General features: G+C 50.0%; 1 protein-coding gene across 1 annotated transcript in view; it reads left to right on the top strand.

Moving 5' to 3' along the window:
- Positions 1 to 14574, top strand: part of LOC108940568 (neural-cadherin) — a 103781-nt gene that overhangs the window by 42504 nt on the left and 46703 nt on the right. Inside the window, exons 2-4 of the mRNA XM_029260063.1 lie at positions 8750 to 8938; positions 12932 to 13157; positions 13594 to 13798. Of these exons, the coding sequence (XP_029115896.1) occupies positions 8750 to 8938; positions 12932 to 13157; positions 13594 to 13798 (620 nt within the window). The remainder of the gene's footprint in view (positions 1 to 8749; positions 8939 to 12931; positions 13158 to 13593; positions 13799 to 14574) is intronic.

Below are 14574 nucleotides of genomic sequence, written 5' to 3'. Positions count from 1 at the left end.
CGCTTCGGCTGGATTACTGCACCACTTAGTTTGATTAGCAAGTCGGCGTCTTTATTACTCTGGTTGGAGGGTGTATTTAATTTAATAACCATGGGAGTTTTGTAGCTGCAGTGAGTTTGATCATTGCGTCACCGAGTCCTTCGGATTATGGTGGCACAGCGAGTAGCGCTGTTGTCTCACAGTGCCTGGGTGGTGCAAGAGGATGTGGGTTTGATCCCTGCTCAGTGTTTGTGGAGTTTGTGTGTTTTCTCTGTGTCTTGCTGAGTTTCCTCTGCCTGCTCTGGTTTCCTCCCACACTCCAAAAACATGCTGTTCAGGTTCCCCATAGTGTGTGAGTGACAGAGAGAGTGTGTGTGTTCCACTAATGTATGGATCAGTGACCCAATGTAAGTCACTGTGGTGAATAAGGCGTGTGGGCTGACAACACTATATAGAGTTAGTTGGAAGTTGCTTTGGAGAAAAGTATCTGCTAAATAAATGTAACTGTAGCAATGGTGCCTCACCTCTCCTGTGTTGCGGTTTTGGACCTGGGTTTGAATTTGGCTCAGTCTGTGTGGAGTTTTGCGTGTTCTCCCTGTGTTTGCATGGGTTTCCTCCAGCTGCTCTGGTTTCCTCCCACAGTCCAGAGACATATGCTTCAGATCAGTTGGCGACTCAGTATTACTCTTGTGTGTTTATGTGTGTTACATTGCCATGCTGTACAGGTAGTTGAATGATTGTAGGGAGTTAAGTGCGGTGGATCTTGGGGGTGTTTTTTATTACGGTAGTGAGTCAGTGTGTTTCAGTACTGAGCTGACGAGTTGCTTTAATACTTGGCTGTAGGGTGTGTTTGATTACCGGGATGGAATGAGTATTTCATTATTGGGTTGAAGTGTGTGTATGATTACTTGGATGGGTGAGTGTGTTTGACTATTTGCATAGAGTGTGTTTGATTACCGGAATAGAGGGTGTATTTGGTGACCGTGTTGGAATACCCTGTATGCTGCATTATCGAATGCCTGCCATGTGCTCCTGGCAATAACACACGATAAATTGCAGTTCTTTACCCGAGTTCCTGCATGAATAAGCGTGCAGCACTACGGTGGGCACAGCAGAGGGGGGGGCGTGATTGTCTCAACTTTGCCCAGTTCACCAATTCCGTCTTTGGGAAACTGAGGAAACAGGTTTGAGTTATTAATTGTTTACAGCTGAACAGCATTGATTAATGCAGAAGAAGCTGTTCAGATGTTGAGATTTGAACCCGTGCCCTTTCTGGTCAGTTCCTGCAGCGCCACACCGCCCGACAGTCCGGTCACTTCCGCTGGGTGGTGAAACGCATGTAAGTGCCAACCCCGGGAGCTCACGTTCACAGCGGCGTGGGACACATCGCCGTTGCCATAGCGATTCAGTTTGAGCAGAATCCCGTCGTTTCCCACGTTCAAACGCTCGCCGAGGCAGGTCGCGTCACTTTGAGTGACACCTCGGCGTTTCCACATGAAACAGGTCGAACCCGTGAACGTGGGGAAGAAAGCCCGACGTGAGCCCTGTGTAGATGAGCGGCGCCTCGTGTGACGCCGCCCCGCTGAATACCAACACCATCATCAGCCTCAATAAGGAGCCCTTTGATAAGAAGTTCAACCCCCCGCGTGTGACAAACCGCTCGGGTGTGACAAGGGAGTCGGAGGTTAGCGCAGACAGCGCTCCGACGGAAATGGGCCTGATCGCCCTCATTAGCCGTGACTCCGGCTCACTGCGGTGAATTGCTGTAATTGAGCACCGCGGTGCCCCGGCCGCCCCCCCTCCCCCCCACACCCAGCGCCTACCCAGAAAAAGCCTTTGACCTCGACGAGAATCGTGGTTCGACCGCGTCTGAGTCGGTGACGACCGCTCCAAGAGAGGCCCGCGGTGTCAGACCTGTTGCACAGCAAGGGGGAGGCGTGGTCTCCTCAAGCGGGACGGAGACGCTCCCAGCGCACAGCCAGCTCAGTTTGCTCACACTAATTTACCCCTTTATTCCATGGGGTAATTTTTCCCAAGTCAATTCAAGGTAAGCGCCTTGATCAGAGCCCTCCTGTAGGTGGCGCAGTGGTGAGCGCTGCCTCCTTCCACTCGAAACACCTGGGTTTGAATCTCACCTCCTACTGTGGCACCCTTGCTTAAGGTACCTCCTGAAATCAGAGTAAAAATTAACCAGCTGTTAAAATGGGTAAATTAGTGTAATCCACTCAACAGTGTAAGATGCTTTGGAGAAATAAAGGAATGTAAATGATTCGAACCCCCGTCTTTTGAGCGCCAGTTCTAGCCACTGTTCCACCAGTACAGGTCCCAGTTGCTGATGTGCTCTATATGTCAGGGTGTCAGTGGACACTAAAGCTACCTGTGGTGGTGATGGAGAGTTGGGGGGGGGCACTGTCTGAGATTGACCCCCCCCCGCTCACCCCCACCACCACCCTCCCGAACAACCGATCACCTCACGAGCATCAGCAATCGGACAAGCTGCCCTAAAAACGTGGTCATGCGACCCGTTTGAAAGGACGTCCGCTGGGCAGGGTGGGGGTGGACGGGGACAGGAGGGGGCGCGGCCCGAGCCCCTGCCCCACACCCCCGTGTTCATAAGTCGATTCGAAAGGGGGGCAGGAGGAGCCCCGGGCTCCCGGAACGAGCGAGTGCGCCAACACGGACGCTCCGTCTCTCAGCTGTGAAATTGCCACTGTATTAATATTCATCTTTCTCCGCGTTCCGAGTTATTTTTATTCCACCGCGGTCTGCTCCGTTGCCTTTTGTTTATCACCGTTATTTTCCTGTTTCCAAATCCCATTTCATTCAAAGCACATCCGAAAGCCTCCGAGATTTCCCTTCTCTAATTGTTTAACAAAATGATTACAGTGAAAATATATCTCTGAATAATTTGGGATTTAAAAAAAAAAGTTGGCGGACGGTTTTGAGCGGCTCGTATTGCTGCTGCTGACAGTGAGCAGTGTGGTTATGACATATTAGTGTGCGGTAGCTGGGGGTCTGAGGTGCGGCTGAGGACGTCGCGGTCGCCTGCCGCCGGACTGCCGGATGCTCAGGTGTTTGCCGAAACCTGCTCACATTGGAGACGCCGCTCCCTGCGGACGTCTCGCCGTGTGCGGGGCGACGACCGCTAAGCAAATGTTATTTCGAAACTTTGAAACGTCTCTCTGCTCCCGTCCCACCGTTCTGCCCATCCCCCGGCCCACAAACATCACCCCCCAGCCCGCTCCCAAGAGCAGCGGTCAGAGATGCCGCTTAATTAGCCGGACGCCTGCAGGAAGCCAGCAGTGCGGACGGGGAAGCGGGCCGGTCTATAACGGTGTTAATTAGGGTGCTCTGCGCTCCGGGCCGCGGGCTCCCAGGGTGCTGATGGAGGGCCCGGTTTCCTGGACCCCCCCCCATCACCACCACCACGACCGCACATGGGCTGTGTCCTCACAGTCCTCCTCTTCTGTGCCCTTTGAACCATGGGATGCTGTACGAATACTCCAAGTGCAGTACTATAGTAGCTCCTCATGTTATGAACACATGTCCAAAAATAAATACAAATATTGACATTTTACAAACACGAGTTTCCAGTTGTTCCAATTGTTTTTTTTCTTCAGTTATCTGTTTGGTAACATTTCTGCCTGTTGTGAAATGAACTCATCCTGCTTTCCATCACCCAGCTGATAGATGACAGCAAATAGAATAGAAGAGTGGGACCACCTTATTTCAACTCACTTCCGCAGTGTTTACATCGCTTGTTTGGTGTTCTTCAGCTTATGCGACTGGTAACATGATGAAAAACATTGTACATGTTTATGGGTTGAAGCGACGGTCAGGATTGGAAACGGTGACTTAGTGGTGAAAGTGACTTTGGAGTTACGAACAAAATGAGTTACAAACAGACCTCCAGTCCACACTGTAACCTGCGTAGAAGCAACATTCAGGACTACCGCTGCCTTCAGCGATGAGAAAGACTCTTTTTTTGTCCCTTTTGTCACTGGTGTTGCCTTACCGCGGTCATACAGTGTAAAATGCACTCCCCTGATGGATGGATTGGATCGCACCGGTAGAAGGACACCGGGTTTCCTCGTTCTCATCATCCGTACCACGCTATTCTTCATTATGTTGTGGGGTCTCGCAGTGTCGCTCTCTGAAGGGAGGCTTCACTTGGCTGCCCCCCCCCCCCCCCCCCCCGGAGCTGGAAGCCCACCGTTGCGCTCGCAGAGCAGAACAACCGAACATGACAAAAGGCCCTAATTTGAAAACTTAATTACATCCCCCCCGCACATGCGTGTCATCAGAACAACAGCGAGATATATATCATCGAGTAGCTAATTGAGCGTGAGAAGGAGGTTTTTTTTTACCGAAACGCTGAGCGCTGAAGGGGCAATTATGCGGAACGGCAGTGCCCGGCTTGTCCGTGGCCTCACCTGCGTGGGAGGAGTGCGGCGCTTCGGTCATCTCTCCCCTCCAGCCCTGGAAAGACTGCGACAGCAGCCAGGCTGGAGGAGCTCGATGAGATCCTTTACCGTCTTGGATGTCCTGCCTGCAGGGGGCCGTGTGGTCGAGGAAGCCGAGACACCGAGTCTGGGTACGACTCCTCAGGACAGAACTTTAAAGGCAAACAGAATCCATAGCTCTGTTTTTCAGTGTCAGCAGGTGGCACAGCGGTTTGAACTGCTGCTTTCAGCCTCAAAGACCTGGGTTTGAACCTCACCTCTTGCTGTAGTACCCTTAGTCAATGTACTTACCCTGAACTGATACTGTGAAATTACCATGCGATGTTAAGTTTGTTCATCCAGCTAACTGGGTCACCTTTTACTGGAGCGATTCACAAAGTACTTTGCTCAAGAGGATTACAGCGAAAGGTGGGACTCTAACCGCTACGCCACCTGCTGTCACGTTCCTGTACATACAGGTAAATTATAGTACGTCGCGTCGTTAAATAAAAATAATGAAACGTTAAAGAATGAATGCAAATGGAACGTCGAGCCGCTGAGACGCTCTTGGAGCGTGGTGCTCCGACTCTTACCTTGCGCTCGGGGTCACCATACCGCGGTATTCGTTAATCAATCGTTACGCTACCTTTTCGTGGCCGCAAGTCCAAGTCTTTTGCAAACGAAATGCTTTTATTAGACTGCGCTGCGCTCCGCGGGGGGGCTCACGCTCCCTCCTTCATGTTGTTTGATCTCTGTATCAGATGCTTTCTGAACATTATTAGAATGCGGTGTAATTTCCCCCCCCCATTTATACATAGTTGTCTTTGCAGCGCAGTCTTTCCAGCTCAGTGAATATCGAATCAGTGGACAGAAAAAGGCAGTCGGCAAACGCGTTTCCATTTTTTTTTGCATAACAATCCATGACATCTTCTGTATTGATATTCAAATGAGAACAGAGCTTTGGACAGTCTCAGATTAAATTCACCCGCTATTTATACATAGTCCATATTATATCCGGCATTTTGCTTCATTGCCGTTCAGGCTTAAAGGGATTAGAGAGGAATAAACAAACACATGTATGGCATGTGATTTCTGTAGTTCCTTTGTGCTCTTTATCTCCCTTCACAAATACTGATAGTTTAGATCGGGGCTGTGTGTGTGTGTGTGTGTGTGTGTGTGTGTGTGTGTGTTGGGGGATGACAGCCTCCCGAATGATGGGGAACCCAGTCCTTCCAGAAGCCATCGCTTGCTTCTTCATATGTACTTTAATAAAGTTCCTCATCGTCTGGGCACGTATGAAATGGACATATTAATATATTGTTTTTGTTTACTTCGCATTGCAAGTCGATTTGGAGAAAAGCATCTGCTGAATGATTAAATGTAAATATGTTACAAATGTGAGGAGGCCACTGAGGCCGTTTTGTTTGTTTGGACGTCGATGATCGTATTTTGTCCGGTGATCAATCAAAAGAACCCACAGTTTATCTCCCAGTTATATTTATAGAGAATTTACAGCTCAGTTGGGGCAGAAGTTGGAGTTCTGGATAGAGCTGATGCCTTCAGCTTGAAGGACCCGGGTTCTGGCTTCACCTCCTGGTGTAGCACTTTTAATGAATATACTTACCCTGAACTTGTAATGTAAAAATTACCCAGCTTTATAAATGGGTAAATTATGGTAAATAGCTGTGAGTTGCCAGGGAGAAGTGTCAGATAATTAAATGTTATGACTCTATTATTTTTATTATATGATGAGCTCACTCTATCCAGAGTCCCTAAACGAAAAAAAACCTGTTGGAGATCTTTCATTCTGGGTGGTGTCCAGTGCAATCTCAGGAGCTGGTGGCTGCAGGGTGGTGCTGAGAGGTATGGAGATCAGTCATGTGACCCGGGGGTGTATTACATCTGAATGCAAAGAGGCATTTAGATCCCCTCTTCAGAGCTCCGATGAGGCATCCCGGCCCCTCCCCCTGTCCTGGCACCCCTCACTGTGACTTTGAGGGACAGCGCTTGCCCGGTCGCTCTGCAGAGACGGTGCCAACGAGGCCGGCGGCCACAGACCGGGCTCTCCGCCAGGCCCCTGGGAGCCTTATTCATGTATTCGGTTACGAATCCGGCACATTCCCCTACAGCCTCTTACAAAGCTGCCCCGTGAGTTGCCTCATCACCCTGGGTGATGAATCATTTGCCATGAGTTATGACCCCCGTCCCCCTGGATTGACAGCGCAGCCTGCAGATGCTGCACGCAAGCATGGCACGCATGTCTATTTACATTCGGATATGTGTTTCCTTGCCTGTGCGGCACCCAGATCCCGAATCTCCCAGCGCCATAAAGTATTATCAAAGCTCGATTAACCACTGAGATGTGACGTTTCCCATTTGAATAGCAAATATGTAACACAGAATGCAGAATACACAGCATTTGCATATATATTTGCATAGAAAGTGTGTGTTGCGGTGTTGGAGCCTATCTCTCCATCAGTCACTCAGAAACCATCTTGGATTCTTTTTTCTGCTTAGCAGATGCTTGTATCCAAAGTCTCCAAGGTATTTAGCAGTTATTGATTAGAGTTGCTGCTTTACCCTCTGAAGGTCCTGGGTTTGACTCCCTCTCCTGCCGCTGTACCCCTGAGTAGGTGCTTCTAGGAAATGACGCATTAAATATATCACCCAAGTGTATGAAGGGTTCAATCACTGTAAGTAACCTAAGACTGCAAGGTGATTTGAGAAAAGTGATTCAGGAAAATGAATAATTAATAATATTTGAAAATTGTTAATAGTACAGCTTAGTGCAATACATGTATACTGTTAAAATTGTATATTGTGCATATTATGTATCCCATGTTAACTCACAAGTCTGATTACCTGTACTGCCTCTTACTGGCACATCATGACTGCTTGTACATAGTATATATGCATTAATGCAGCTTATTATATTACAGCATTAATTTACTAGTGCTGATTTACCCATTTATACAGCTGGGTCATTTTTACGCTATCGTTTCAAGGTAAGTACCGTGGTTAAGGGAGGTACAGCAGAAGGTGGGAAGTAAACCTGACCCATCTGAATCTAAAACTGGCAGCTCTCACCGCAACGCCCCCTGCTGCCCCTGCACTGCATTGTCCTGCTTATTGATGGGAATTTTATTGTGGGAATTCACATCGGTTCCCCTGCTGGGAGTTGATAGTGGATCTGCAGTAGGTGCCGTCACCCCACAGCAAGGTTCTTCAATACAGTTGTTCCGGAACCCTCTCCCGCACGTGCCGGCCGCAGACGTTCCCCTGGAAGGAGCACCCCAGGCCCCGAACTCGAAATTTGGCATGAAAGGTGCGCAGTCAGGTGTTCTTCTGGTCTTCCGTCTCTGTCTCTGCTGACAACTTCAACCGGCTGCTGTTGAAGCCGTTCCTCAGCTGCGGGATGTGAGCCCCTCTCCTATCCGTGCGGGGTGCCGAGAGTCGGGAAACAAAACCCTCTCCGCCAACTCCTCAGTTTGAATCGGTCCCCCCCCCCCCCCGGTGTCCTCTGATCTGCCAAAATCACGAGAGAGAGAGAGAGAGAGAGAGAGAGAGAGAGAGAGAGAGAGAGAGAGAGAGAGCTGGCGGCATCTATCATGTTGCCTTTCGAAGGGAAAAAAGCACAAAACAGAAAATGTTACAGAGAAGGACCTGATGTGCTCTACAGAAATGTCAGTTCTCCTACACAAAAGAGTCCTTGGGCTAAACGACAAAGACGCAGGCGACCGCGGGGGGCGCCAAGCGCCAGACCGGGCGGCCTACAGCGGGGGAGGGGGGGGCGCCTGCGACGGGCGACCGGAATCCTGATGAGTTTCCTGGAGGGAACGCCGTGGGAACGGCGCTACGGGAAGAGCGAAGCCAAGCTGAGACACGGGTGGTGTAAAAATCGAGGTGACTCTCGCTGCAGCTACAGGGCGTTTGACAAGCGGGTACAGAGGACAAACGTTCGCTTCGCGCCCCACGGCGCTGGACGAAACACGTCCCCCTGAGCACATTGGGGGGCACGTGATGGTGTTTCCCTCAAAGGTTTCAGTTATTATTTATTGGAGTGAAGCATCTGCCAGATGAATGACTGTAAATGTAAACGTAAACACTAAATACCCCCGGTACAGCAGGAGTGGGGATTCGAACCTTTGATGCTTTACAGCAGTTCTAACCGCTGCGCCACCTGCTGCCCCCAGTTAGGCCCCGTGAATCTGGGCAAGTCGCCAAGCAGGAAGTGCTTTCGGAAACATGCTGACATGTTTTTTTTTTTTTTTTGAAAATTTCTTTCTCACTCTGTTTCCTCCCTGCGTCCCACCCCCCCCCCCCGGCAGGTGACGAGTGGTACCTGTGTCGGCTGGCCCTGAGCATCCCCGACGTGTCGGACCTCCAGTGGGCCATGTTTCCCCACCCCTACCTGGCGGCGGTGGCCCCCGATGCTGCCCCCGGCTCCGCGGTCTACCGACTTTCTCTCCGTCGCGCCGACTCCGTCCCCGGGGCCTCCCACTTCCTGTTGGTGGAGGGTAAGACTTTTGGCGAATGGGGGGTGAGAATGCCGTCCGGCACCGGACAAGGGAGGATGTGAGTCCAATGAAGAGGCGAACGCGCTCGGCTCCGTGATGCGATTGTCGAGGCTCGAGGGAGACACAGTGGGCGGAGCGAGGCGGCCACACCGTCGCCGTAGCAACGCATATACATACGCCGAGTGTCTAGAACATGATACCGTTAACTCATAAGTTTGTAGTCATCATGGATGAAGCATAAGAAAAATGGTGAAATCGTGGTAAATTAGTGTAATAGAGCAGTAACAGAGACCCAACAGCAGCCATGAGAATTTTAAAACTGTAAAACTATTAAAAGAACTTTAAAAATATTAAGCAGTTATATTAATGCAAATGAACCAAAATGAGGTAATTATCTTAGGACCTGTTGTGTGTCATAGTTACCACTATTATTAATTTTCCACGGCCAAATATACAAATCTAAATCATTATTTATCTAACACTTTATTCCACGGCAGTCTACTTACACTGATTTACCCATTTATATAGCAGGGTCATTTTTCCTGCGTCGATTCAGTGTAAGTTGCTCGATCGAGGGTACCACAACAGGGGTGGGATTCAAACCCTGCTCCTTCAGTGGCCATAACTACTATGTCGCCCGCTGCTCTGATGATGTGTTTATAGCGGAGACCACATTATCTTTACCTTGACTATTGAATTGAGTTCCTTACCGAACCGGGGTAAAGAGTGGTAAACATCCTGCTGTCCTTGCTAAACGCTCCCAGTAATTTCCCCCGCTGTTCAGTGCGGCACCGAGCTGTCAGACGCGGCCTCCCGGTGCTCCAGCGCTGCATTGTGGGGGAAACGCTCCGCTCCCGGACCTGCCGGCTCGCCGGAAATTTCTGCAGCAACGCCAGCCGCTAATTATTGTGTGACAGCTGTGGACAGGCACCTTGGCAGAGAGGGAATTTTTATGTTTCATTTTTAATAACCGCTCGCACCACTGTTTAATGGGGGCTGTCAGCGTGCCCAAGATTTAAACTGATTACTTTGCTGCCTTCGCCGATTCGGAATCTTTTTATCTGGTCGCGAGAAACCACAAATGCTGGGATTCTCTAGCCGTGTTGGTACCTCCGCGATGCTCTTCAGAACTCATTCATTCGCAGAAAATAAATCACAGCAACAGTTTGGGAGCTTTCTGTACTTGTATAAGTCCTGCTTAAAAAAGGCTGATGAACAGTAATCATATCCAAGGTTCATTCTAGTTATCATAAATTTCGCTGTCACTATGTCCTGTGCTGTTCTCCAGCCTGACTGGACGCGGAGATCAGAGATGTTTGCCTCCCGGTACTAAAGAGGAATCTGGTTAGTAATGAGCAGCCTCATTAGCATATTCCATAGCCCGCAGGCTGCGGAACTGGCCCGGCTCTGACTTTCGGTGCCGACGGGACTGTGAAATTGGACCAGCTCGGATCCCTGGTATCACGATGACTTTGAAACTGGACCAATTTGGACCTTCGGCGCCGCTATGTTTGTGAACTGGGACCAACTTGGACCGCGAGGACGGCGCGGTAGGATTGATGAGGGCCCCGGTGGCGAAGCGCTCCAAAGCGGGCCGGACCCCCGGGCTCTGCAGTCGGGTTCGGAAGGAAGCAGCTGTTCACCTCCGTGTGCTGTCGACCATCCCTGAGGGACGTGGGGTTAAAACGACCCGGCTGCCTGCCACCGTCCTCACCCCCCCCCCCCCGCCATCGACACTGTAGCAGCTGCCAGATGGGAGCCTACAAGACCCCCCTCCCCCACCCACCCATTCCCCTAGGTGGGGAGCAGCCGGACCAAGACAATCACAGAGCGGAGATCATGTTCTCCTGTCTTTCATGTGTGTTTTTACACTTATAAATACCCTGCTGGCTGACCGGTCACGTTCCGAATGCATCTCAAGGACATTTGCACTTGTTGCCGCAAACAACAGAACACTGATTTGATGGAGAATAATCTAATTCTTCACTATCTAACAATTATCCTTAATCCTTAATAAATTTCTCCCTAATCCTGCACATTTTTATTCCATGGTCATGGACGTTTTTTTCCTTTAAATCATATATGTTTATATACACAGGAGGTGTTTGATTCACAGAATAACTGGGGTTCGGGGTGCCCCGTTTTGCAGGATGTTAAGGCTGCAAAATAATGTCTATATGAAGCAAAGTCTGTGAAATGACAGATGACGGGGCGGCTGGTAGCGCAGTGCTTAGAGATCTTTCTTTGTACCCAAAGGTTGCAGGTGTGAACCCACCTCCAGCTGTAGTACCCCTGCAAGGTACTTACTCTAAATTGTTCCAGTAAAATTACCCAGGTGTGTAAATGAGTAAATAATTGAAGTACCCTAACACTGTAAGTGGCTTTGAAGAAAAGCTTTACATAGATGATACATTTCAAAGCACAATGTTACCTGTATTTACTTCAAAACTTACAAATTTTACTACATGTATTACATGTCATGCATTTGAAAATCAAAGTCAAAGTGCTGTCATTTCAAGCATATACAGCTGGTGCAGTATACGGTGAAACAAAACAACGCTCTTCCAGGACCATGGTGCTACATAGAAACAACTCAGAGCTACCTACACAATAAATAATAAATATAAACAATTAATATATATGTATAAACATAATAAATATAAACAATAAATGCTGTAGATGTAAACATGAATAAATTTACATTACATGCTTTTATTTAGCAGATGCTTTTCTCCAAAGCGACTTCCAGTGAACTCTACGTAGTGTTATCAGCCCACACACCTTATTCACCGCGGTGACTTACACTACTAGATACATTACTTACACTGGGTCACTCATCCATACACCAGTGGAACACACAGACACTCTCTCTGTCACTCACACACTATGGGTGAACCTGAACAGCATGTCTTTGGACTGTGGGAGGAAACCAGAGCACCCAGAGGAAATCCACACAGACACAGGGAGAACATGCAAATTTCACACAGACTGAGCAGGGATCGACCCCCTGTCCTCTCGCACCACCCAGGTGCTGTGAGACAGCAGCGCTACTCACTGTGCCACCGTACTGCTACCACAAATTACCTACTTTGCTGTAAAAGGAAAAAAACAGACATTATGTAGTCTGCTCAGAATTACTCCGGGATGCATACAACTCAGGTACAGTAAATGCGGTACATACTGATATATCAACCAGATAGTAAGGACAAGTACCAACATTAGGAACCTAGGGAATTTGCCGGTAAAAATCCAAAATCCTTTAAAATGTGGCATTAAATTGAGGATTTACTGTATGTACAAGTGTATCTTTACATGCTGTTGTTCTGCATTCGGTGGTGTTTCTGCAAGATGTCCAAGAAGCAGGAGGTTCGTAAGAGGTAAACTCTTGGAAGTGGGCTGCAGGGCTGTAAAAGAGGTGTGTGTGTGTGTGTGTGTGTGTGTGTGTGTGTGTGTGTGTGTGTGTGTGTGTGCGTGTGTGTGGAAGTGAGACAAAGCCCCCCAGCAATAAGAGGAAATGAAACACCGCTGTGACTGAGACAGTTTTGGGTCTTGTCTTTTCATGTTTATATTAGTTTCACTCATTTATCAGACACTTTTCTCCAAAGAAAATTACAATTATTTACCCATTTATACAGCTGGGTAATTTTACTGCACCAATTTAGGGTAAGTACCTTGCTCAAGGGTACCGCAGCTGGAAGGGAGACTGAAACCTGTGACCTTGGGGCACGAAGGTAGCAGCGCCGACCCCTACGCTACCAGCTGTCCCACGGTACTTTTCAGAGCGGAAAGGTGCAACACAGTAAATATCTGTCGAATTCAAACGTCCACGACCTTCAGTGTGTCTCCAAAAAGCCTGGACTCGTCATCAGCAACACCTGAACTCAGCACCGCTGCCATTGTTTGTTGCACTGAAGGCTGAAACATCTGACACTCTGTGCACCTTCAGACCTTTCTCACTGTGTTTTATTCTCTCCGCCTGCTGGTTTGACCCAGGGGGCGAGGGGCGGTTCGAGGTAGACCGGACTTCGGGCGAGATACGGACCACGGGTCGACCCCTGGCCCCCAACAAGGAGTACGTGCTGAAGGTGCAAGCAGCGGACACGCAGGGTCGCAAGGGTCCCGTGGCGAACGTGGCCATCCTGGCAGGACTCCGCCCTCCGCAGTTCAGCAACACCTCCTACGCGGCCTTCGTACCCGAGAACACGGCGGCAGGCCAGGCGTGAGTGCCAGCTACCGGGCAGAGGGGGGGCAGGGTAGCGGGAGAGGTGGGAGGAGACGATGAGGGCGAAGCAGGGGCTTAAGATGTACTGTCATCTCGAGGCTCCAGATTCCAAAGTCTTGCGAGCTCCAGCATTTATGAAAAGACCGTTGGAGATGAACATCAAGCGACGCGTCTGAGACGGACCCGCTGGCGGAAAACGCGCCATATTAGGCACCGCCAGCAGGGTGCTTAATGAGGGCTAAAGCGGCTCGGTGACGTACGCTGCCAGAAAAGGTCTCCTTGACCGTCTCCGGGAAGGGATGTGCTCACAGGTGGTTAGCGCCCTCGCTTCTCAAGTCCCCCGGGCGAATTGGCGGCTCCTCATTTTGGGCATCACCTGTCTCGGTGAACGGAGATGTCATCCGATCCACATGTCTCCCGTGTGTGTCTGCAGTGTGCTGGTGGTGCAGGCTATATCCTTCCAGCGCCTCGCCCTCTCCTACATGCTCCTGGTGAACCCCGGCAACCTGTTCGGCGTGAACCAGGAGAGCGGCGCCGTGAGCTTGACGCAGGCTGTCGATTACGAGGGCGGCCACAACCTGCATCACCTGCAGGTGCGGGCGTCGGAGTCGTCCACTGGCCTGAGCAACGTGGCAGAGGTAGGATCCCGGCACGCGCGCCCAGAGCAACGCAAACCAGCACCGCTCCGCTGAGTGGCAAATTCATACATCGTAGGGAAACGTTGAAAGGCCCGGCCTCTATCCCAGAATCCCTTTCGGCGCTCTATCCGGCCACGCAGACCAGAAACTCCAGCTCCGGAGCTTGTTAATGAATGATGGAGTCACCGCAGCGCCACCGCAGGGCTCAGGTGCGGCCTGCCGAAATAGCCCCCAGCTTTCAACGGCTATCGGCCCAGCGGTTGCTTAAGTTTTCACCTCTACGGGATTCAGGCGTGTTTGCACTTGTTAACAAGACAAGAGTCCAAGCTGTACGGTTTCTCATTCGCAGCAACGTGGCTCAGGAGATATTTCCGCAGCCGTCGTATGCAACCGTGAGAAGAGCGCACATCACACCTGTTATCACACTTTAAATCCACAATCGCAAATTGGATTCAAAATCACACTGAATTCTCAATCTCATCACAAATTCACCCTCTTGGCCACCTGGGTTAATTGTAGGTTGGCGACGCGTTTGGCAGTGCGGGACCTGCCTTCACCTGTCCGTCGCTAGCGGCGCCTGTGGCCAGGTGTTTCTAATTGCCACCCTTCCGCAATGGTCGTGACGGATCTAAACGATTCGAAAGGAGAGCTTTCAACGTAAGTGTGTGGCTGAGTTTAGCGGCGGAAATACATTCAACGTACGTTTAGAATAACCGCATGCAAATTAGCCAAATAAATAGCAATAACTGTATATTTGGGTTAAGAATGCGACACTG

This window comes from Scleropages formosus, chromosome 18, assembly GCF_900964775.1.
Source record: "Scleropages formosus chromosome 18, fSclFor1.1, whole genome shotgun sequence".
Lineage (NCBI taxonomy): Eukaryota > Metazoa > Chordata > Actinopteri > Osteoglossiformes > Osteoglossidae > Scleropages > Scleropages formosus.
This window is presented reverse-complemented; position numbering and strand designations above follow the sequence as displayed.